The 22,632-nt window shown below is 46.0% G+C and overlaps 2 protein-coding genes across 2 annotated transcripts in view; both read left to right on the plus strand.

Moving 5' to 3' along the window:
- The window catches only part of Ubxn2a (UBX domain protein 2A), a 39,668-nt gene extending 29,029 nt beyond the window's left edge, over positions 1-10,639 (plus strand). Inside the window, exons 5-7 of the mRNA XM_041634742.1 lie at positions 1,329-1,466; positions 2,461-2,619; positions 5,909-10,639. Of these exons, the coding sequence (XP_041490676.1) occupies positions 1,329-1,466; positions 2,461-2,619; positions 5,909-6,098 (487 nt within the window). The 3' untranslated portion in view covers positions 6,099-10,639. The remainder of the gene's footprint in view (positions 1-1,328; positions 1,467-2,460; positions 2,620-5,908) is intronic.
- A 1,514-nt stretch (positions 10,640-12,153) lies between these two features.
- On the plus strand, positions 12,154-22,399 carry Mfsd2b (major facilitator superfamily domain containing 2B). The gene is made up of 14 exons (XM_041630642.1): positions 12,154-12,219; positions 15,178-15,303; positions 16,187-16,311; positions 16,843-16,966; positions 17,282-17,360; positions 17,448-17,578; positions 18,877-18,967; positions 19,080-19,201; positions 19,705-19,788; positions 20,014-20,094; positions 20,306-20,415; positions 20,674-20,817; positions 21,089-21,265; positions 22,250-22,399. The coding sequence occupies exons 1-14, from the start codon at positions 12,154-12,156 to the stop codon at positions 22,272-22,274; spliced, it is 1,485 nt and encodes a 494-aa protein (XP_041486576.1). The 3' UTR covers positions 22,275-22,399.
- Positions 22,400-22,632: the final 233 nt, after the last annotated feature.

Consider the following 22,632-nt stretch of genomic DNA (forward strand, 5'->3'; position numbering starts at 1 on the left):
TGGTTAAGAGCATTGCCTGCTCTTCCAAAGGTCCTGAGTTCAATTCCCGGCAACCACATGGTGGCTCACAACCATCTGTAATGAGGTCTGGTACCCTCTTCTGGCCTGCAGACATACACACAGACAAAATATTGTATGCATAATAAATAAATAAATATTTTTAAAAAAAAGATGAAAAAATGAATGGGCCTTTGAGATGGCTCATCAGATCAAAGTCCTTTCCAGTCAATCCTTAAAACCTGAGTTCAATCCCAGAATCCATAGTTTAAGGAGAGAGCTGACTACCAAAAGTTTCCTCTTGTCTCTACATGTGTCATGGCACACACATGCCCATATTCACACATACACATCCTATATGCGCACATGTGCGCATACACACACACATGAATAAGAAATAATTTCTTAGCTGGGTGGAGATGGCTCAGTTGTTCAGAGCACCTGCTCTGCACCCATGAGGACCTGATGGTCATTGTCTCATGCACTGTAACCCCAGCACTATTGCACGGCAGAGACAGGAGGATTGCTGGTGCTTTCTGGCTGCCAAGCTAGCAAAAAATCATGAGCTTTAGGTTCAGGGAGAGACCCTGTGACAAATGAGTAAGACAGAAAATAATAAAGCACCTAAAGCCCTCCTCTGACTTCAGTGCACACATGCATAAGTACAAATACTACCCACACATATAAGCACATATACTCACACCTGCACACACAGTAAACTGTAAATTAGCAGCATCTAGTCAAGAATTATGAATTTAATACTATTCTAGGTAATGCTATAAAACTGGGCATAATGTCTTTAAAATTACTTTATATATCTCAGGTTTGTGTATTCATATTATTTGGTGATATTACTTTAAATACATTGAATTATTTCCTTATGAAATATTATGAATTTCATATATTTCTTTTTTCTTGTATTTATTTTGTTTACATTTGTCTATCTATATACATACAAAACACCCCTGTGTGCCACAGTGTTCATATTGGAAATCAGAAGACAACTTTCAGGAGTTCTCTCCTTCCACCCTGTAGGTTCCAGAGATGAAAGTCAAGTGATGAGGCTTGGTAACAAGTACCTTTACCAGCCCTGTTTGTTTTTGCAAGGGTCTCTTGTAATCTAGACGACCTCCGACTTGCAATGTGATCAAGGATAACCTTGGACTTCTGATCCTCCTACTTCCCCATCCCAGGAGCTGGGATTATAGCACACACCACCATTGCTGGCTTATATGGTGCTCTACCGTCTATGCTACCTCCTTAACCCATATGGAATTTGTCTTTCAGAGACAGGGAAGACAGGAGCTTTATCATTTTCTTTTCTTTCAAAGGGAATTACCTTCAGAATTACGGAGAATTTTTGATAAAGAAGAAGTGGATGTTAAAGTTGAAGATAAAAAAAATGAAGTATGTATGTCTACTAAGCCTGTGTTCCAGCCCTTTTCAGGACAGGGTCACAGACTAGGAAGGTAAGTATAGTTATTGTCTGTGTTTTCTATAACAGACATTTTCTCATTTTTCTAACCATATAGAACATATAATTTCTTCTGCTAGAAATGACTTTTTCTGGTGCTTGGGTTCTATCTAACCTAGGGCCCATAAACATGGAAGGCAAATAGTTACTGCTGAAATACATCCCAATTCCAAATGAGTTCTTGGGTTTTTTTTGTTGTTGTTGTTGCTGTTTTGTTTTAGATTTTTTTTTTTATTTACTGTGTATACAGTGTTTTTCCTACATGCCAGAAGAGGGCACCAGATCTCATTATAGATGACTGTGACCCACCATGTGGTTGCCGGGAATTGAACTCAGGACCTCTGGAAGAGCAGCCAGTGCTCCTAACCTCTGAGTCATCTTTCCAACTCCAAGATCTTTTTTTTTTAAAGGTTGATTTGGTTTTGGTTTGCCTTGTTTGTTTTAGGCAGGTTCTTTATATTTTCAAGGATGACTTTGAATTCCTGATCCTCCTGCCTCCACCTCCCTAGTGCTGGGATTGCAATGCTTGGTTCTATGGGGTATTGCAGACTAGACTAAGGATTTGTGTATGCTAAGCAAGCACTCTACCAACTATATATCCAATCCCTTGTTTTCATTTATTAGTAGTGGGAAAGTGTATACATTTTCAGCTTTACATCTAGAAAGTTCTAGGTGTACCTTTCAAAATACTTTGCTTTTTTTTCCCTTGGTTACTCAAGGGCTAACTTCTACAGAGAAAGTAATTTCTTTTAGCAGTTCATCATGTACCCCAGGTAATGCTAATTTGCATGTTGTTCTGTAAACTTACAGATTGTTTGGGTATGTATAATTTCATTTGATTCCTAGAATATATATGTTGTGAACATAACAATCATTTATTCCTGAGGGAGTAGTTGTGATTTATAAAACTCTTCCTAGAAACTGAGCTTAATGCAAAATTTATATAATAAGAAAACATGTATCTGACTTCGTCATTTGTATTTTCTTAGTGCTACACCAAAAATCGTTTCTAAAGCAAAGAGTATCGAAGTTGTAAAGAAAAGGACTTTGTCTGCTGTGTCACTGAACAACTTGGAGCCCATCACCAGAATCCAGATCTGGTTGGCCAACGGGGAAAGGACTGTCCAAAGATTTAACATTTCTCATAGGTCAGTCCTCTGTGTTTATACTTAACTACTTGTTTTCCGATTTTAAATTTCATATCTTTTTTTAAGTTTAGATAACAATGATGTTTGAGAACTAATGATGGCTTTTTTTTTTAAATAAACAGCTCTCAGTTTAATGTGTCAATCAACATAGGATTCTATGTTTAGTGTGGGGTATTTTTGCTGTGTTTTGTTTTTAAAATTTATTTACTTTATGTATATGAGTGCTCTATTGCCTTTAGGCCAGAAGTGGGCATTAGATTCCACTATAGATGGTTGTGACCCACCATGTGGTTGCTGGGAATTGAACTTAGGACCTCTGGAAGAGCAGCTAGTGCTATTAACTGCTGAGCCATCTCTCCAGTCCCTGTTTTTGGGATTTTAATCTCAGTATTGTGTTGATTTGAGCTTCTGTCCTGTAGCTAGTTCATTTTCTCTCTATTGTTTTATTGCTCATATTCATTAGGCATATATGCCCTACCAGTAAGCTACAGCCTCAGCCCCTTCTTTTTGTCTACCATACATACATAATTGTTTATCCGTTCAGTTCATCGGCAGCAGTCCAAGTTTAGGTTTACTTATGCAGATGTAACAATCTTTGGTGTTTTTGTGAACCAGGGACTCACTTTTTGCCCTGCTCAGTTTTGAACTAGACATGAATAATACTCCTTTGTCATTGTCCAGACAACACCCAGTTTGCTCTGTGTATCTAAAATTATGTCCCCCAGAGGTAAAGCCTGTATTTTCCTGAATAATGTACCTCATAGGGGATAAAGCGTGTCTTATCATCAGTAGGTTAAGATCTCTGCTGTAAAATTTTAGCTGTTTTACAGTGTTTGTTAAGTGGAATGTTAAGCAGCTTGCATGGACTTTGTTTGTTTGTTGAGGCAGGGCCTGCTAGGTACCCAGGTTGACCTGGGACTCTTAACTCAGGGCAGCCTTCAACTCACTGTGCACCTTAGCTGCTGCCCCTGTGCTAGGAACAGAGACTTGTAACACCATGTCCAGATAGAATTGGGTTTGTTTGGTTTGGATTTGTTTTTGTTTTTTTTTAAAGACAGGGTTTCTCTGTGTAGTCTGCCACCTGGCCTATTTTTTGAGACGGCATCTTATTCTACATTCTTCTGTGTAATTCAGACTGGTAATCTTCCTCCCCCACCCAGCCTTCTAAAAGATGGGATTGTAGTCATGTGCCACCCACCATACCAAGCTTTAGACTTATTTCTCAGGTTTGCATAGCAAGGTCACATGCTGACTGAGACATCTCCCAGCAAAAGTAATACATAGTTCCCCCAAGCAGGTGGGTTTAGGGCCTCCATCTTTTCTCTTTTGTTTCTCTTTACTTAAAAGTCTTTTTATTCTTTTCGTGTGTTTGCGTGTGTGCTTGCACAAGTGTGCACAAGCATGCATTTGTTGTTATGTTTTCCTGAATAGTTGTTTTATTTGCCGTTGGGTTTTTGTTGTTTGTTGTTGTTTTGTTTTGAGACAGAACAAAACCTTAACTATGTGACCCTAGCTGGCCAAGAACTCATTATGTAATCCAGAATGTCCTCAATATTCATTCTGCTTTTTTATACTGTATGTATGTATGTATCTATCATCTGTTTGTCTGTCATCTGTCTATCTATATCTACCTAGCTTGTGTGAATGGGTGGTTAGGTAGGGAGTACACAAGCCTGGTATCAGGGAACTACTTTTGAGAATCTCCTCTCCTTCCATCGTGTGAGTCCTAGGGAAAGAACTCAGGTTGTCAGCTTTGGCAGCAGGTGCTTCTACCCACTGTTAGAGTGTTTGAAGTTTGTGTTTCTTCTTTAAGGTAGGTTGGTTGGTTATTTTGGGCCAGTATTCTACCACTGAACTATCCTGTTTTTATTTTGCATTAACTTTGGACATTTCTCACTAAGTTGCCAGGCAGGCCTTGAACTTTCTCTGGATCCCAGGTATTTTCTTCTCATCTTTTGTACAGTTTTTGTTTGTTCATTTTGTTTTTGAGATATAACCTCACATATCTCAGGATTAGAAAGTAGAGGCAGGAGGATCAGAAAAGTTCAAAGATACCTTTGGCTACATTGAAGGTTTGAGACCAGCCTGGGCTACATGAAATCCTGTCTTGAAATAATAGACTTTATATCAGGTTGGAGGTATATCTCAGTGCTTGCAAAAAGTCTTAGGTTTAATCCCTGTCATTGAAAAGTACAAAAAAAAATTGAGTCACATAACACAGCTGGTACACAAAGAGCGTGAACCTCACCAGGTGGTGGAGACGGTACACACCTTCAATCCCAGCATTCGGGAGGCAAAGGCAAGTGGATCGCTGTGTGTTCGAGCCCAGCCTGTTCTACAGAGCAAGTTCCAGGACTGACTCCATAGCTACTGGGAAACCCTGTCTTGAAGGAAAAAAAAAAAAGAGGGCTAGCGGTTAAGAGCATTGCCTACTCTTCCAAAGATCCTGAGTTCAATTCCCAGTAACCACATGGTGGCTCACAACCATCTGTAATGAAGTCAGGTGCCCTCTTCTGGCCTGCAGACATACACACAGACAAAATATTGTATACAAAATAAATTTATTTTTTTTTTAAAAAAAAGAGCATGAGCCGGGTGGTGGTGGCGCACGCCTTTAATCCCAGCACTTGGGAGGCAGAGGCAGGCGGATCTCTGTGAGTTCGAGACCAGCCTGGTCTACAAGGGCTAGTTCCAGGACAGGCTCCAAAACCACAGAGAAACCCTGTCTCGAAAAACCAAAAAAAAAAAAAAAAAAGAGCATGAACCACAGAGAACACAGAAACCCTGTCTTGGAAAAACCTGTGAAGATGAACTAACTTTTAACTTTGGTCGACATTCAAGAGTGCAGTGATTATGGTTGGAGATGTAGCTCAGCTGGTAGAGCACATGCACACACATCAGCTTTAAAATGTAGCCTAGAACTTGAGCTGCACCGGAGTAGTAGGAGTTCTTGGCTGGCATGTTTGGGCCTCTGGGTTCATTCCCAAAGCATAGGGAGCTTGCGATATAGCTGTGTAGTTCAGATTGGTGAAGTACCTGCCTAGCATACACAAAGCCCTGGGTTCAATCCCCAGCACCACATAACTGACATGGTGTCACATACTTGTATGGTGTCTGCAATGATCTGTAATCCAAGCACTCCTTTAAAAAACAAATAAATGACTCGTTGTATCATGTAAGACTTTCTCTAGTCTCTATTTTAACAAATTCAAATATTTATAAAAGTTGATGCTACCTTAAATTAGCTAGTTCAGGTTTTCATAAATTAATAATTTGTGATATTTTGCAGGGTGAGCCACATCAAAGACTTCATTGAAAAATACCAAGGATCTCAGAGAAGCCCCCCCTTTGCCCTGGCAACGGCTCTTCCTTTTCTCAGACTTCTGGATGAGACGCTCACATTGGAAGAAGCAGACTTGCAGAATGCTGTTATCATTCAGAGACTACAGATAACTTCTGAACCTTTTAGAAAACTCTGACAGTTTGTTTGAGAGACTGAGAGAAATGACGGTTGGAAGTAGACATGCAGATGTGGGAGACAGACGTCAGTTTGAGCTTGGAGTTTGAGTGCTACTTAATTCCTTATGAGGGGGTTTAAATAATCACAAGTTCAAGTTAGGAGAGTAATGTATGGCTGGCTGGAAACCACAGTTAATGCACTTTTCCCAAAGGCCACTCAGAAAAGAATATGTATCTTCAAATACTAGTTAAACAATATGATATATTAAATAGCTATGTCATTAATCTTAATGTGGTCTAAATTAAGAGTATTCACAGCATTAGTATTGAAACATTTCCAAACAGCAGATAATTAATATAAATGTTAGCTATCTCAGTTTTTAAATAGCAACATATTAAAATATTGTACATGACATGTTAAAAGCATCGATGTAATTATTATAGTGCCTAACCATCACTGCTTCTCAGTTTTCACTCTGTGATGGTAAGAGATATTCAAATATTAATTTGGCATCAGTATCCAAGATGTATAATATTTTTAGGAACGAAATTGTGTAGTACAATATTAGTATTAGGTGCCTCCATTTTTCTATACCTTCTGTATGTAATTTTAAGGGCTGCGGATGTAGTTCAATGGTAGAATATTTGTCAAGCATATATGAGACCTTAGGTTCAATCAGACCCCAGCAAAAACAAAACAACAACAACAAAACACCAAAACCAAAAAAGCTTTTTTTTTTAAGGAATGCATATATATTTAATGTATGTAAAATTAAGGAAAAGTTGGTATCAAATTAAATAAAAATATCTATACAATTCATACAGTGGGCTGAAGGCGGGGAAGAGGTTGTAAACCCAGAGACAAACATAAAAAGTAACTATTAAAGCAATCCCTTCAAGGGAGGCTTTGCTTCCCAGCTGGTCCAGGCCCAGACAGAGCTCACAGAGTGAGGGGGCAGTAGTCCAAAGGGCAGAACCCTAGAAGGAGTCCTTGAGGATGTGTCGGGTAGATTTTGGGCTGAACAACTTGTCTGCCATGGTGTGACCAGAGTGTAGCTGTCTAGCCAGCTCCTCTCAGCAGCCATATTCCTCCAGAAGGCTCGGGCGGTGTGTGTGGAAGTCCCTGTTCTTGTCAGTGTAGGTCGCCATTGCCATCAGGGGGCACAGGATAAGTCTGTGTGGTCCTGGAAGAAATTAATCTGTACAGTGCCCTGGCTCAGGTGCAGGATGAAGGCGCTGCGTGAGTGAAGCCATGTTTCCAGGTAGGGCGGCCTGGCCAGCTCACCACCGTCCCGGGGTGTGATGCGGGCCCCGCCTTCAGCAGGCCTTCACCTGTGTAATATGGAATTGCTCGAGGAGAGTGATCCTCTTCATCAGGGATTAGGGCGGGAGCTCACGTAGGCTGTCACTGAAGAGGATGAGGTGTGTTGAGTCGTTAAAGAGGACCCCCATACTGCGGTGTAAAAGCACACACAAACAATTCCCCAAGATCCATAGTTCATTCTCTTCCTACTTTCTCCCCCAAAACTAGGAATTTATTTTTAGCTAACATTTGTAATTAGCCATCCATTTGACACTCAACTAGAATCTATTTTGTCATAGTATAAATTTGTGAACATTTCTTAAATTCACATAAAGTACACATTTTCTACTTCATATCACAGTAAACCTGTGTAGGCATTATAGGAAAACATGCTTAGTATTTTATGCTTTTAACTAAAACCAATTATGTTTTGATTTTCAGATTAAATCTCATGTTTAGAAATAAACTATTTTCAAATAATCTGTTGAATTAAACTTTAAGTAATTAAAATATAAATAAAAATCAATAAAAACAAGAGAGGTAAACATTGTAGCAAAGATTAAGTGGCCCATACCAGCAGCAATATCCATAGGTGCTGGATATAGTCTATAAACCTTTTATGTGAGTTATATGTATATAATTATTAAAAACTCAAAGTTTGGCCAGGTGGTGGTAGTGAACACCTTTAATTTCAGTACTTAGGAGGCAGCCACAGGCAGATCTCTGAGTTCAAGGCCAGCCTGTTCTACAGAGTGAGTTCCAGGACAGCCAGGACCATATAGAGGAACCCTGTCTAGCGAGGGGAAAGAATCCTCAAAGTTTTCAAGTGTTTACTCACTTAAAAATAACTTGGTAGCTGCCCACAGTTGTGCATGCTCTAGCTCTCACTCATGCCCCCACACCTCCTGAGAGAGGAGGGTCATGTGAGCCTGAGCAGCACTGTGAAGCCCTGTCTCTTAACAATAACAACTTTCACACCCAGTTAAGAGCACTGGCTGCTTTTGCTATGGATCTGGGTTTGATTCCCAACACCCACATGGCAACTCGAAACCACTCTAGCTCCTGTTTCAAGGCATCCAGCTCCCTCTTCTGACCTCTGGGCACTGCGCTCAAGTGATACACACAAGAAAAAAAACATATACACCTTAATTTTTTAAAAAATTAAATAATTTCCAAAGCATGAAAAGACTTATTGAGAAAGGTGGCATTGTATATTTTTCCAAAAGTTTGTCTAACAGTGAAGATGAATGATTCTCACCTGTTTTTCCATTCTCTGTGTTGTAGGATCACTTACCTTACAGCCTCTAGAGGACAGCTCTTTTCATCTGTGAGAATAAGAAAGAAGCATATAACACTGTATGATTAGGAAAGACATTCTGACAAAGGATTATTTGGAGTAATTTCCAAAGGGCCAATATGTGGCCAAACATGATAGCCCACATCTGTGATCATAGCACTTAGGAGACTGATGCTGGAGGATTACCATGAGGTCAAGGCCAGCTTGGGCTACAGAATAAGACTGTTTTAAGACAAAGTCTGTGCCTGCCACCTCCCACGAACATGGTTCGCTGTGTTGGACATGGCGCCAGCTCCAGGTGGAGTCCTGAGTGGTTTGTAGGGATTTAGTGTAATGCTGCAGGAATCGGTGCTAGGCCTGAGTCCTGTGAGAATCCATCCTGTATACTTCACCACAGACCGTGGCTGACTCCCGACATGCAGTGTGTAGACCTCACTTAGCATTATCCTCTTCCCAAGTTTACTCAGGCTGCCCCCTTAGAGCTGAAGCACTCATGATGTAGCCTGTGCCTTGCCTCCCATCACAGATGAGGTGGGGCTGGGAAAGAGTGACTGAGGTTTGAACTCAGGAATTACAAGGCGGAACCCATGTACGTAACTGGACGTCCTGGCTCAGCCCTTTCTTTTGCAGTCTTATTTAAAGACGCTGTCCTCCCTAGTTCCCAGCCTTCCATATGCCACACCTTCACCTTCTGGGTGGGTTGTGTAGAATAGAGGATGAAGGAGAGCATTTTCATTTTGTCTTTTACCTAGGAATTTAGCAGGTATGTAATAGAAAATTAAATATTTATTGTCGATAACGTTTACACGGAGCCCTCTTTAGTAAAACAAATAATTATGTTCTTAACAAAAAAGAGGGTAGTAAAATCGATGATTTTGACTTTTGGATACAGGCAAAAACTTTGGGTTGTTGATATGTCAAGAATCTAAGGAAATGTTTCCTATGGGCCTATCATGAAACCTTTCTATCTGCATCATTGTAAATGATAAGCAGTTCTTTATATTTTTATGAAAGGCCTCTCACAAGAATGTTTCTCCTGTCTCTACAAAAAAAGAAAAGAAAGACAAAGAAAAGCCTCCTTTGTAGATTTTCCAGTTTGTCATTAACCGGAAGCCACAGGGCTTTCTTATGTATCCTATGCAGTACATGCTGGGAAGACATTCCAATGGGAAGGACAGTCATCAGCAATAACTTGTGTTTCTCTAAACTGTGAAAATGTTAGTGTGAATGGTGTTCTTAAAGATAATCATCTGATAAAGCTTTTTACTTGAAAATCCAAAGCTGTGAAGCTGCTAGACTCCTTACTACAGGTTGACTTTGGAAGAATAAGTTGGAAGGGAAGCAAAACTTGAAATAAGTGGCCATCTTAGGAGTGGGATGCAATTTGACCCAATTCATTGCTTCAAATCTGTCACCAGTTATCTTGCAGATAAGATGGACATACAGGAGTACCTATCTGATTTATACATCCTAATCTGCCAGCTAGATTACTATGCACTCTCAAAGCTAAAGTAATTTTACCTTATCATGACTTATTCTGTACACCTCATGATGTTTGCATACATTGACAATGCAGTATGTGTGTATTTATTTTAGTGCCTTAATATGTTTTTGATGTGGTATTTTGCTAATGGTTAAATGAACTGTTCTCTTAAAGATAAAATGCTGTTTGTTGAAAGGATCTGTTAGATAGTTTACACTTGTTATAAAGTAGTACATGTGAATGCTTTTGTCATTTTTTATCTGACTAAGTCATTCAGTTTGAGAATATTATTTATTAGATGCCCTTTCTTTAGCCAATGTTATTTTCAGTTGATGCTCAGAAATGTGAAAAAGTGATATTTTAGTACCAATACAACGGTTGCATTTGTTCTTTTGACATAGTGTGGAGCCTTATTAGTATACTCCTTTGTTCTTTGCCAAAGAACAACACTTCGATAAAATTTGCTTATCACACTGGATCCTCAGAAGTGGCTTACTCATTACATTTATAACTTGTTCTTTGTCATCTGTTTTAAATTGTTTTGGCACAGACAACTCATACTCATAATTCATACTCATAGAAAGTTATACAGATATTCTAAAGGTAATCTTTAAGTGTATTAAATCCTGTCTCTAAGAAATGTGCACAGCTACAGCAGCATGAGCATGTTTTTATGTCCTTATAGTTCATCTGTACAGCTTTAGAATATCATTCTATGTGTCTTGTTTGTTTGTTTTTCGAGACAAGATTTTTCTATAGATTTGGAGTCCGTCCTAGAACTTGCTCTGTAGACCAGGCTGGCCTTGAACTCACAGAGATCTGCCTGCTTCTGCTAGGATTAAAGGCACCACCACGCTTGCCCAGCGCACTGCACTGCGACATTCAGAGCAGAGAAGCCGTGCAGTGATGTCGTTTTCTCAGGAACTTATGCATTTTAAAATGAGACTTTTTTTTTCTGCTATTAAGAGAGTTATTTGTATATCCCAATATAAATGCTTTATAATTTGTGAGTGTTATCCCCCACACTTGGAAGAATATGATTTCCTTGCCACGTGATTATTTGCAGCAAAAAGTTTGTCATTTTGCTATAGAACAGCTTGTGCTTGTATCCTAATACGTACATTGCACCTGTTGTTGCTGAACTTAAAGTCACATGGCCTGTGCCCCCAACAAACTGGGTTGAGCAGTCTATACACTAACTCGGAGTCCAGTGAATAGTGGAATAGTATTCAGTATGGGCACGTTGAGGAGAGCAACCAGAGGCTCCAAAGACTACCACGTCCATTTCCAAGAGGGAGTGGAACTCAGCAGTCCTGCCCAGGTGGAGGAGATCTTTCTCTAAGTTCCTTCACTGGGTGCCCAGGAGTTTTTTGTTTTGTTTGTTTTTGTTGTGTTGTTGGGGGTGGGGCTGACTAATTATTGGGGTCCATTGTTTCTGTAGTCTGATAATACAAGGCATGCTCCTCACAATATTTTGACAAGGAGTTTTATACAGTGTGGTCCTTTGCGTTTAAAAGCACTTCTGGGATATTGTTCCTGCCACACTTAGTTGCACAGATGTACCTACCAGTAGTTACCTATAGGAAAGCCTGGGAAATATGTACTTCAAGCTGAAAGCCCACTCAGCTATAATTTAATTTGAGCAAGTGGAGCGTATTGCTTCATTTAAAGAATAAATTTGTTTGCTGGTTTTCACAAGGCGGGGGGTGTTAGCTGAGGGTTCCTGCCTACAACACTACTGCCAAGAAAAGAAAATCGTCCCTGAGGAGTTGGCCGATTTTCCCTGGCGAGTGAGGATTGAGGAGCTCCTCCTAGGAGAGGAGAATAGGAAGCTTCCTTCAAGGTCCTGCAAAGACCGCAGGGGTTCCCCAGGGGCCCAGGGGCCGGCTGCCTACTCGCCCTGGGCCGCGCCCACTTTGCCTGACCCACCCTTCCCGCGCCAGCCCAGAGCGCTGCAACGTTCCAGAGCAGAGAAGCCCTGCGGCTGCAGCGATGTCGTTTTCTCAGGAACCCACCCAGGCTCCAGTCGCAGATCCTCACACCGAGGAGGCAGACTCGGTGAGCTTCAGGAGGGCGAGAGGGAAAAGGGGGGCTGCTGGGCTCTCCCAAGGGCAGGGAAGAGAGGCACCTGCCACTGCCCTTTATCCAGATGTTGAACGGAGTACAGAGTTTGCTGCCACTGGGACACCCCAGAGAAAACAGAATGGCACCCGGAGCCCTGACATGAAGCAACAAGTAGGCAGGAAGGAAGGATCAGTCAGGTATCTTAGCGTCCTGATCCTAGACCACTGCAGGTCCTCCTGGAGGCCTCTTCAGTCCTGGCCTCCCTTCTCCAAACTGCCTCCCTCTAAAAATCCTGGTGCTGCCCAAGTACTTAGAAGGCTGGGCTTCCCCCCGTGTGCCCAGGTGGGGGCTTTGGAGGTGTGGAGGGTGGGCAAATGGGACCCCAAGGTGTTCTTAGGCCCTCTGTGTTTTCTTCGTGAGTAGAGCTGAGACGGGGCCACCCCAGTTCCACTGCAAGTTTTTTCTGCGGCTTCAGTAGACTACCACCTCCACCCCTTATCTCCATTCAGGGTTTACTGTCAGGCAACTCAGCAAAAGAAAAACGGCATTCCTTAATGGGGAGACCCCTGGTGCCTCCGTGTGCCTGTAGTCCCAGTTCCTGGATGAGGCAGCAAGATTCCATGAGGTTCTGGGAAGACATGAAGAGTCTTAATCAGAAAAGCAGAGGAGTAGAGATAGAGCCTAGGGGCAGAGGGTTTGTCCAGCGTGGTAAGACTCCTATGCTGGGGGCAGGGTGGAGTAGGAGACCCTCTGGGGACTCGCATTTTCCAGGAAAATTCAGAGTATTGGGGTGGTGTGATCAGCAAAGATAAAGAAAGGAAGGATGGAAGGAAGGGAGACAGAGGAAAGAAACTGAGACTGCCATGAAGCTCCCTCCAGTGTGTCAATTATCCTGATACTCTGAGGTGTATAGATCTGCACTTTGCTAAGCGCCTTTTCTAGGTCACAGCCGGTTGGTTGGTTTGTAAAATGTAGATTTCATGGGCTGAAGGGGTTAGGTGACCAAATGACCATTCCAAAGACTGCAGGACTGGCTCACCTCAGTTTCTGCCAGAATTTGTTTGGCTGGCCCTCTGTTATTTAAAACCTCCATAGGCCCATGTAGGGGAAACTAGAGACTCATTATGGGACGAGAATCCACTGACACTGGGTTCTGCCAACTAAGCTTTTCCAGAAGTTGCAATAAGATTCACACAGATGTCAAAAAAGTATGCACCCAACCCTGAGAATGCTTTTTCTCCTGGGGTAGGAAGCTTGTGTGAAGTGTGTGATAAACCTTATCTGGGAAGACCTTCCCTTCCTCGCAGCCTGCCTGTGGTGCCCTCAAGATACTGAGAAAGGCAGAGTCCCAGTTCCTTTCCACCCCATTCCTGTCCCCAGGCAAAGGAGGAAAAACAGGTTCCTAGCATTATTGATCACAGAACACTTTACAATGTCCTCCTGGTCACTTATTGCTTTAAAAGCATACTAAGCCCCGACTGATCACCTAGGTAGTAGAGGCCCCATAGTGAGTTAGAAATTTATGCTCTCAGCTTATGTGAGTATTCCAGACACTCTGGCCAATTCAGAGACCTGAGCTGTCAGGGAGGGAATGCCTCTGAGGAAGAAACATTTAAATGGCAAGCAATCAATTCTTGAAATTCTTGAAAGACACAGAAGAACCTTCTAGAGAAAACAATATGTGTGTATACACACAAAGTATACACAAAGACCCCGAGGAAGCAGCAGTCAAAGGGTTTGAATGATAAGAAACTCCCACTAAGAAGGCTATTTGAAGAGAGGGAGGGAGTGGGAGTAAAGTGAGCTCCTACCGGCCATTTCCAGGACTTGGGTTTTTACTAGACAATAAAGACAGACAAGTTATTGGTTTTAAGCGGAGAGCAGACCTAGTCTAATTCCTTTCTTCAAAGAGCACTGGCTGCAGCAGGGGGAGTGGACTAGCGGCAGGGGAGCCACTTAGGAAGCTCGCCTGACAGGGGAATTGGAAAAGAGGAACCAAGGATGACAAGGTGGTGGCCTGAGTGGCTGAGCGAACGTCAGTGTTATTTAATGCCCTGTGGCAAATGGTTTGGAGCTGTCACAGTGGGACGGCAGCAAGGACCTGTGTTTAGACCATGGGACTGTGAGCTGGCGATCAAATGTTCATGACTCGGCTGGATGGCCGAGGGGCTGTGATTCCATGTTCCAGGCTCTTAGACTATTCTCTCATACTGCTGGGTCGATACAGTCTTTCCAAAAGAAAGGGGTAAAGGTTGCTGGTGTCTATGGTGTACACACCCCCATCATAGCTGATGCCAGGGGCTTGCAAAAGTCGCAAACATTGGATGGCTGAGTGGCTAAAGATACCTGCCACCAAGCCTGATGAGCTGAGTCTGTTACCTAGGGTCCCCATGGTGGAAAGAGAGAGCATACTGTGACCTCCACACCATGCTCTCTCTCTCTCTCTCTCTCTCTCTCTCTCTCTCTCTCTCTCTCTCTCTCACACACACACACACACACACACACAAATAAATGTAAAATAAACCCAAACATTGAACGATAGATTCTCAGAGCCACTGTCGTGTTCACTCATCCTAACAACCTTGTCAAGTTAGCAGGAAGATTGCATCCGATGAGGAAAAAGCAGCCTAGAAACATAAAGGGATTTGTTCAAGATTACATAGGGCCCACAGCTCCCCTGACACGGAAAGAAAGTGACTGTGGCAGGAAGCATGGGGACGGAATGCAAGGAAGAACTTCCCCCTGGAATGGTGTAGAAGTCAAGATTTAGAATCCTGTTTCTTAATTCTCCCTCTCACTTCTCCATAGGGTGATCTGGGGTCAAAATGAGGCTGAGGTTGCTAATGAGCCCTCGAGTCACCAGGGAATATAGGATGTTTATGAAAGTCACTGGGGTGCGGAGCGCTGGTTCGTGTCTCTAGGAATAGGGGTTAGTTCCCGTGTCTCCCCCAGGACAGCAGAGCCGGTCGCCTCTCAGTCTGTACGAAGGTGTGCTATGGCATTGGTGGAGTCCCCAACCAGGTGGCCTCCAGCGCCTCAGCCTTCTACCTGCAGCTCTTCCTACTCGATGTGGCGCAGGTGAGTGTGGGCAGCTCCCCTGGTCTTTCTACCTCCTCTCCGCCCATGCTGTCACTTTGGTTTTGGTAGGTCGTCCTTTGACCCAAGCTTGGTAACAACATTTAAAAGGGCCATAGAAGGAAAACTCTTTAAGGATACTCATTACGTCCTGCTTGTGCTAGGAAAATGAGAAAATAATCAGGTGTGGTGACAGACACTTGTAATCCCAGCATTCCAGTAGAGAGGCAGGAGGCTCAGGAGTTCAATCCCACCCTCTTGGCAGCATGGCTAGTTTGAGGCCAGCCTTGGCTACATGAGACCCTGTCTCAAAACTCTCACTGGCTCTCAACCTTCCTAATGCTGCAACCTTTAATACAGTTTCCCATGTTATGGTGACCCCCAGCCATAAAATTATTTCGGTGCTCCCTCATAACTGTAATTTTGCCACTGTTAAGAATCATAATGTAAATATTGGATATGGAACCCCTGTGACCCACAGGTTGAGAACCACTGTTCTACCTCAAAACCAAAAGGCAAACTAATAAATAGTGATAGAATAGCTGTGCACAGCCATCGGCTTTCCCCTCTCCTCACCAGCTCCATGTCCCTCAGAGCTTTCTGGAATCATGTCCTGGGCAGGAGCCTTTTCCACGGGCAAGCAAGCCTGACTGTGTTCTTTTTTTGTTTGTTTGTTTGTTTGTTTGTTTTTCGAGACAGGGTTTCTCTGTAGCTTTGGAGCCTGTCCTGGAACTCCCTTTGTAGACCAGGCTGGCCTCGAACTCACAGAGATCCGCCTGCCTCTGCCTCCCGAGTGCTGGGATTAAAGGCATGCGCCACCACCGCCCGGCCTAACTGTGTTCTCTGACTTCATGGAGCCTTGACTTTCTCCTCTCGATGATTTCAGATCCCCGCCGCCCAGGTGTCCCTTGCCTTGTTTGGAGGAAAGGTGTCTGGGGCGGTTGCAGACCCCGTGGCTGGCTTCTTCATCAACAAAAGCAGAAGGACAAGGGCTGGGCGGCTAATGCCTTGGTGAGCAGCCCCTTGGTGCTTAGACCCCCGACCCCTCCCCTGGCCCTGCGTCACCGTCACAGCCGGTTTCTTAGGTGATACCTTGGATGGTTAGAAGACAAGCCTGTGTGGTGCAGGAGATGAGTTAGGTCAGAATGAGTCTCACGGTACTCCAGAGACACGCTTAGGGATTGTCTGTCCCTCATCAGGGGGCGCAGGATGGCTCCCATGGTGGAACTGGGCTGGAAGGCCCTGGAGGAAAAGTAACATGCTTGTGCTCCAGGAAAGCAAACAGTGCCTTATATGTGCAGGCCAAATGCTGCAGCACTAAGTGAACCCCAGTTCTCCACTGTCCTGAATACAGTGAACGGCACCCCTAAGGGCCCTGGCCAGAGTCCCAACAGTGAATGTCCCTCTTTCCATTACCTTCGCTTCCCTCTGTCTCCAGAGCTCCAGGGCCCCCTCAAGGGGCAGAAACAGGGTGAAGTTGTTCCTGTTGGGTCCTTGGTGCCCCTGTGCTGTAGGCACCATTCCTTAGTTGCGCTTCTATAGGGCGCTGGGCTGCATGCCCTTAATCGCACTGGCCTACTTCTTCCTGTGGTTTCTGCCCCCGTTCACCAGCCTGCGTGGGCTCTGGTATGCCACCTTCTACTGCCTGTACCAGGCCCTGTCTACGGTAAGTGTGTGACTGCCCCTCCTAGGCCTGGTTCTGGTGAACCCCACTGCCAGATAAAATTTCTATTCAGAGTAAGGGTATTGTAGGTTGACTTCATTGCTCTGGGCTGCCCATCAGTGCTTGGAAACCTGTCACTAACAATATTGCTGCTCAGGGCCTTGCTTCTCAGCCCTTCGCTTTGAGATTCGGATGCTTTGGCATGGGATAAAGTGGCTGCTGGTTTTTGCATAGCGAAGTGGCTGGGGAAGGAGACACAGACCTTGAGTGACAGTATAGGTGGTGGAGGCCACTCTAAGCTCTGAGGGGCCATGCCAGTTCTTCCAGGTACCCTACACAGCGCTCACTATGATCCTCACCCCCAGCCCCAGGGAGCGAGACTCTGCCACTGCATACCGTGAGTCCAATTCTGTGTTCACTCGGAAGCTGCTGTCTCCCAGATCCTGCAGCTCGCCATGCTACTTTGTACATGCTTTGTCTCCAGGGATGACCATGGAGATGGCAGGGACACTGATGGGAGCCACTGTCCATGGGCTCCTCGTGTCCAGTGCCCATGGGTCTCGGAGGTGTGAGGATCCTGTGCTCGCCGGGAGTACTGCTGTGTCCCCAGATGTAGTAAGTGTCCGAGGAACGCAGGAGCCCCACTGCGGGGTCAACTCCTTCCTCCGGGGATGCTCTTCTGTCGGTTCTTCCTTGGGTTGGGCTCACTACTCATCCTTTCCCTACCTCTCTAGCCGAACTCATAAGCCCTAACACCTATCAGGTTCTCCACCAAGCCTGTCTGGAAGAAAGGGAGGGCGGGAAGGAGGGAGAGACAGACAGACAGAGAGAGGACACAGACCATGTAGCTCAGTGTAGGGCACTTGACAAGCATACATGAGGCACTAATGGATTCAATCACCAGGCGTGGCCAGAACCAACCAAACAGCCCCAGCAAAAGCAAAAGCGAGGCGTGGTGGCGCCCTGGGAGATGGAGACGGGAGGAGCAGGAGTTCACGGCTATCTTTGGTTAGAAGTCAGCTTAGGGCCAACCTGAGTTATACCAAACCTGTCAGTGTGTGGGGGCCGATGACAAGCCACTAATAGACAAAAACAACAACAGGAGAAAACACAAGGGCTGAGTTACCATTCAGCTGCCAGAGACTTTGCCTAGAACATCTGAAGCCCCCTCAGCACCTTATAAGCCAATGATGACTCCCAGCTGTAATCCCAGCACCCAAGAGGCGGAGGCAAGCAGATCCCAAGTGTAAGGTCACCCTTGGCTACATAGTGAGCTATAGGCCAGCATGGGCAACACAAAGACCTGCTTTAAAAAAAAAAATCCCATACAAAATTACCAACAATTTCGGGGCAATGAAAGCAAAGAATTGGAGTCAAGCCCAGTGAGTTTTCCAGGGTAAAGCCAGGGGAACACACAGAACAGAACTGGACTGGGAAAGCCATTCTGCACTCCCTGCCGCCCCCTCCGCCCTCCATCCTCATTGGCCATTATCCCCTAGCATCTCTTTATCTTTCACTTTCTTTGTATTTCCTCGGGGTCTCCGTCCATCACACTATTGTCAGCTGTCTGTGGATGTGCACAGCCTCACCACTGCCCAGCCTTTACTGTGGATGAGGAGTCACGTAGTCATCATTGTGACCTCTGGATCTAGGACACAGAAGTTACCAGCAATGCCTATTTGCTGACTAAGATGGAACAGTAGGCACGCTGACCTCTGGTGGCACAGCTGTTCCCTTCCATAGCAGGGCAAAGAGTCATCAGAGGAGCAAAACTCTTAGGCCTAACTCCCGAGCGAACTGGAGCAGCAGAAGCCAGCATCCTCGGGCTTGGGGTGAAGGCATGGAGGGGTGCCCCCGCTTCCCTGCCTGGTCTGGAAACACTACGCTCAGTGCAGTACTGTCCTCTCCCGCAGGCGCGCCTCTACTGCATCGCGGCTGCTGTGGTCGCTTTGACTTACCCTGTGTGTGGCGGTTTGCTGTGCCTAGGAGTGAAGGAGAGACCAGGTATAGGGTGCAGAGAGTGTGGGAACATGAGAGACAGGAGCTGGGAGCAGGACTCCTCCTGGGGCTGAGTTTTTGACTCTTCCAGTCCAGGTATCACCTTCCTGTTTTGCAGACACTTCTGCCCCAGCCTCAGGTCCAGGCCTGAGCTTCTTCACGGGGCTGGCCATCACTTCCCGGCACCCGCCCTACTTGAGTCTGGTGGTCTCCTTCTTGTTCATCTCAGCTGCTGTCCAGGTACCGCTGGCCAAGTGATCTTTGATTTGCTCCGGCTGTGCTTCTCATAAACAGGCATTTGGAATAGGGTCTCGTGTAGCCCAGGCTGGCCTTGAACTTGCTATGTAGTTGATTCTGGCCATCACTTCAGCTCCTGATTCTCCTGCCTCCACACAAGTGCTGGTGTTACAAGCATCTGTCATCATGGCTGGCTAGGTTTCAGTTTTATAGAGAATGACACGTGACTGAGAGTGTGCTGGGAAGAAAACCCTGGGTGTGACTTGTGTGACTGGGGTGATGTCTAAGAGGACAGCCTCTCATACTACCTGAGCTATAGTTAAGTCCGTCTGATCTTAACTATGCGAACAGGGACAGTGCACAGGGAAGGATGCTTGTATCCATGGTGAGGAGAAATCCTTTGAGTTCAAGGACTCAATGGGGAGACCTTACTGAAGACCTTCCCCTTACATGTGACTTCCGATCCTGCCAATTCCCTACATATCATTTCCCGTGCATGTCCTCAGGTGGAACAAAGCTACCTGGTCCTGTTCTGTACACATGCCTCCCGGCTACAAGAACATGTTCAGAGCTTGGTGCTAACCATCCTGGTAAGGGGACCAAGGAGGTGGAGGCTGGGGCCCTTGGGAGACTGAGGGAGAACCTCTGTCGCCAGAGGTCTCATGGTCACATTTTGTTTCAGTCCCATTCCAGCAGAGGGTGGAGTTGGGGAATAGCTACTGGTTCAAACCAGACAGTCTGAGGTTGGGTGTCCTACCTAAAAGCAACGGTTTTGAGGTCTGGAGAAAGGTGTGGATGATGCTGTGTGCTCACAGATCTCAGCTGTGCTGAGCACCCCACTGTGGGAGAGGGTCCTCCAGCGATTTGGGAAGAGGACGTCTGCGTTCGGGATCTGTGTGAGTGAATCAAGAAGCAAGGCTTGCGGGTAGCTGAGGAGGTAACCATGGAGCCTGAGCTCAGCGGGGGTTAGATCTGGGTTCCCGTGGGTCTGCTGGGCCTAGCACAGGACCAGGTGCGGGGCTTATCTTGCATCACAAAGGCTGAGTCTGCTATGAGAAAGCAAGGCAGGGGAATGTGGAGGGCTGGCTCACAGGTCTCTCTCCCCAGATAATGGTGCCATTTTCCATCTTGCTGGCTGCTGTGCCCTCTGCACCTGTGGCCTATGTTGTGGCCTTTGTCTCTGGTGTGAGCATTGCTGTGTCCCTGCTGCTACCCTGGTAGGCTGGATGAAATGATGGGGGATTGGGAGCCTCATATCCTCCAGTAAGGAAGTCTCTCTTCCTTCTGCTGTCCTTCTTCTTGGATGGGACCACCAGTTCCTTCCTTGGAGCCAACAACAGCAGAGGGAAACACTGGGCGCTGTGGGTTGGTTCTGAGCAAAGGTCTCCAATGTAGTCTCTGCCCTCCTGAGGACTCGCAGGCTGGCCCTGGGCTTCTCAAAGAGAAGAGGGCTAACTCCATGCACCTGCCCCCAGGTCCATGCTGCCAGATGTGGTGGATGACTTCCAGCTGCAGCACCGACATGGCCCAGGCGTGGAGACCATCTTCTACTCATCCTACGTCTTCTTCACCAAGCTCTCAGGCGCAGGCGCCCTGGGCATCTCCACCCTCAGTTTGGAGTCAGTCCTAGGGATGGGGTACACCAAAAACACGAAAGACCAGGGGGGTGGGAAGAGGAGACAGAACCCCTACCCATGAGTCTGGAGTGCGTGCTGCACTCTGTGGAGTGTGAGGAACCCCAGCATCAGAACTAAGGGGCTCTGAACTCCTTATACCCAATCTGGCCAGCAGTCAGTTATCAGGAAAGGGTGGGGTGACACATCGGTGACTTCTGCACCCAAGAACTCATGCTCAACAGAGCTGACAAATGGAGGGGTGGTGTTTCTCCAGGTTCGCAGGGTATAAGGCAAGAGCCTGCCAGCAAGCAGAGGAAGTGGTAGTCACCCTCAAGGTCCTCATCGGTGCTGTGCCCACCTGCATGATCCTTATTGGTCTCTGCATCCTCATGGTTGGCCCCACTCCCAAGACGCCAAGCCAGGACGCCTCCTCCCAGCTAAGCCTTCGGAGGTGGGCAGTGCTTGTACATTGGGTACACACGGGCAGGGTTACCAGCCTAAGGGACACACACACACCCTAGTGCCTAACAGTTACCACCAGCCGAGCCTTAGCTTCAGTGACACTCCCTGCTCCCAGATTTCCTTCTGTCTCTAGTCTTTATCCCCAGCTTTCTTCCTTGCACTACCTGGTAGACAGGGGATGTGAGGAATCTCTAGATCTCCCCTGCACCCGGTCTACTTGCGTGACCTAGAACACCTCATACCAGTGACTCAGGTACCCTCCGCCCTGCACTTCCGCCAAGTTCCACATCTAGGTGCGTTGCTCATTGTACAGCTCTACCTGCTGTCCGCCCAGTGTAGGGAGCCTTCACCTGATCTCATTCTCTCCCTACACTTCTCCTTCCGGATCCCCATCTCAGAGAGTGCCGAAGCCTGGGAGCCTCCTGCTCATCCCTCCCACGGCTGCTGAGTGCCTGCCCAGGCTTGTCCTTCTCCTACCATACATCTGACCACATGGAGGATGTGTGTACTGCCTGGCTTTCCCAGGACAGTGCGGGCATCTTACAGCTGAGAATACAGTTCATTAATCCGTCTATTCCAGGAGCTCAGCACAGGGCCCAAGGCCCGAGAGGTGCCTATTGGAAAGTGTGTGCTACCCCATCAACATACACCTGACCCACAGATGTGTCTACTTACAAATATATAAGTTGGTGTCCATGTTGCCCCAGAACACACAGGCAGCATTATCAGCAGGCCCTTATTCTCATAGCTGGTAGCATCAGCCTTCAGCTAAAGGGCCCAGAGGTCCTGCTGTCCACACAACAATGCCTAGAGGTTGGGAACCTGGAACTTGGCCGTGGCTTTAGTAGGCCTGTGAGTGGAGAATTCCTGGCAAGGCATGGAACAGCCGCTGAAACTTCTGTGGCACTCTGTGACAGGGTGGAGACCCTCATCTCACCTCTCTCTTCCTCCTTGGTTTCTTCCCTTCCCTCAGGAGAACTAGCTACAGCCTCGCCTGAACTAGAAGAGGACTTCTGTGAGGCAGAAAAGCAGAAGCCTGCATTTTCTAGAATTCTCTCTATCCAGCAACCCGAGCATAGCCTACCAACTTAGCACACGCATTTTCCCTTGCGAGTGGAGACTCTAGGGACATCTGAAGGGGCTGGCCCAGGCTCTAGGAACCCTACTCAGCACCTCCTTGCCTGCTGACCCTCAACCTTCCAGGCTTGTAGCCCAGACGACTCCACCTTCAAGAACCCTCAGACTCCGAAAGCATCCTGCCTACTCCAGCCTGGACACTCTCTTTGCTTGATGGCAGAGCTCCCCACACAGGAGGTTTGCAGAGTCTCCAGTGGATGCCTGCTGAGAGCGTAGGAA

The sequence above is a fragment of the Microtus oregoni genome, unplaced genomic scaffold (assembly GCF_018167655.1).
Source record: "Microtus oregoni isolate MIOR12 unplaced genomic scaffold, Mior012 000002F_ref0000024, whole genome shotgun sequence".
Classification (NCBI taxonomy): Eukaryota; Metazoa; Chordata; class Mammalia; order Rodentia; family Cricetidae; genus Microtus; species Microtus oregoni.

Coding starts and splice junctions, on each gene's coding strand:
- Mfsd2b (XM_041630642.1), top strand. CDS start 12,154: ATGTCGTTTTCTCAGGAACCCACCCAGGCTCCAGTCGCAGATCCTCAC. Junction 15,304..16,186: donor TCCTACTCGATGTGGCGCAG/GTGAGTGTGGGC, acceptor CGATGATTTCAG/ATCCCCGCCGCCCAGGTGTC. Junction 21,266..22,249: donor TCCCAGCTAAGCCTTCGGAG/GTGGGCAGTGCT, acceptor CCCTTCCCTCAG/GAGAACTAGCTACAGCCTCG.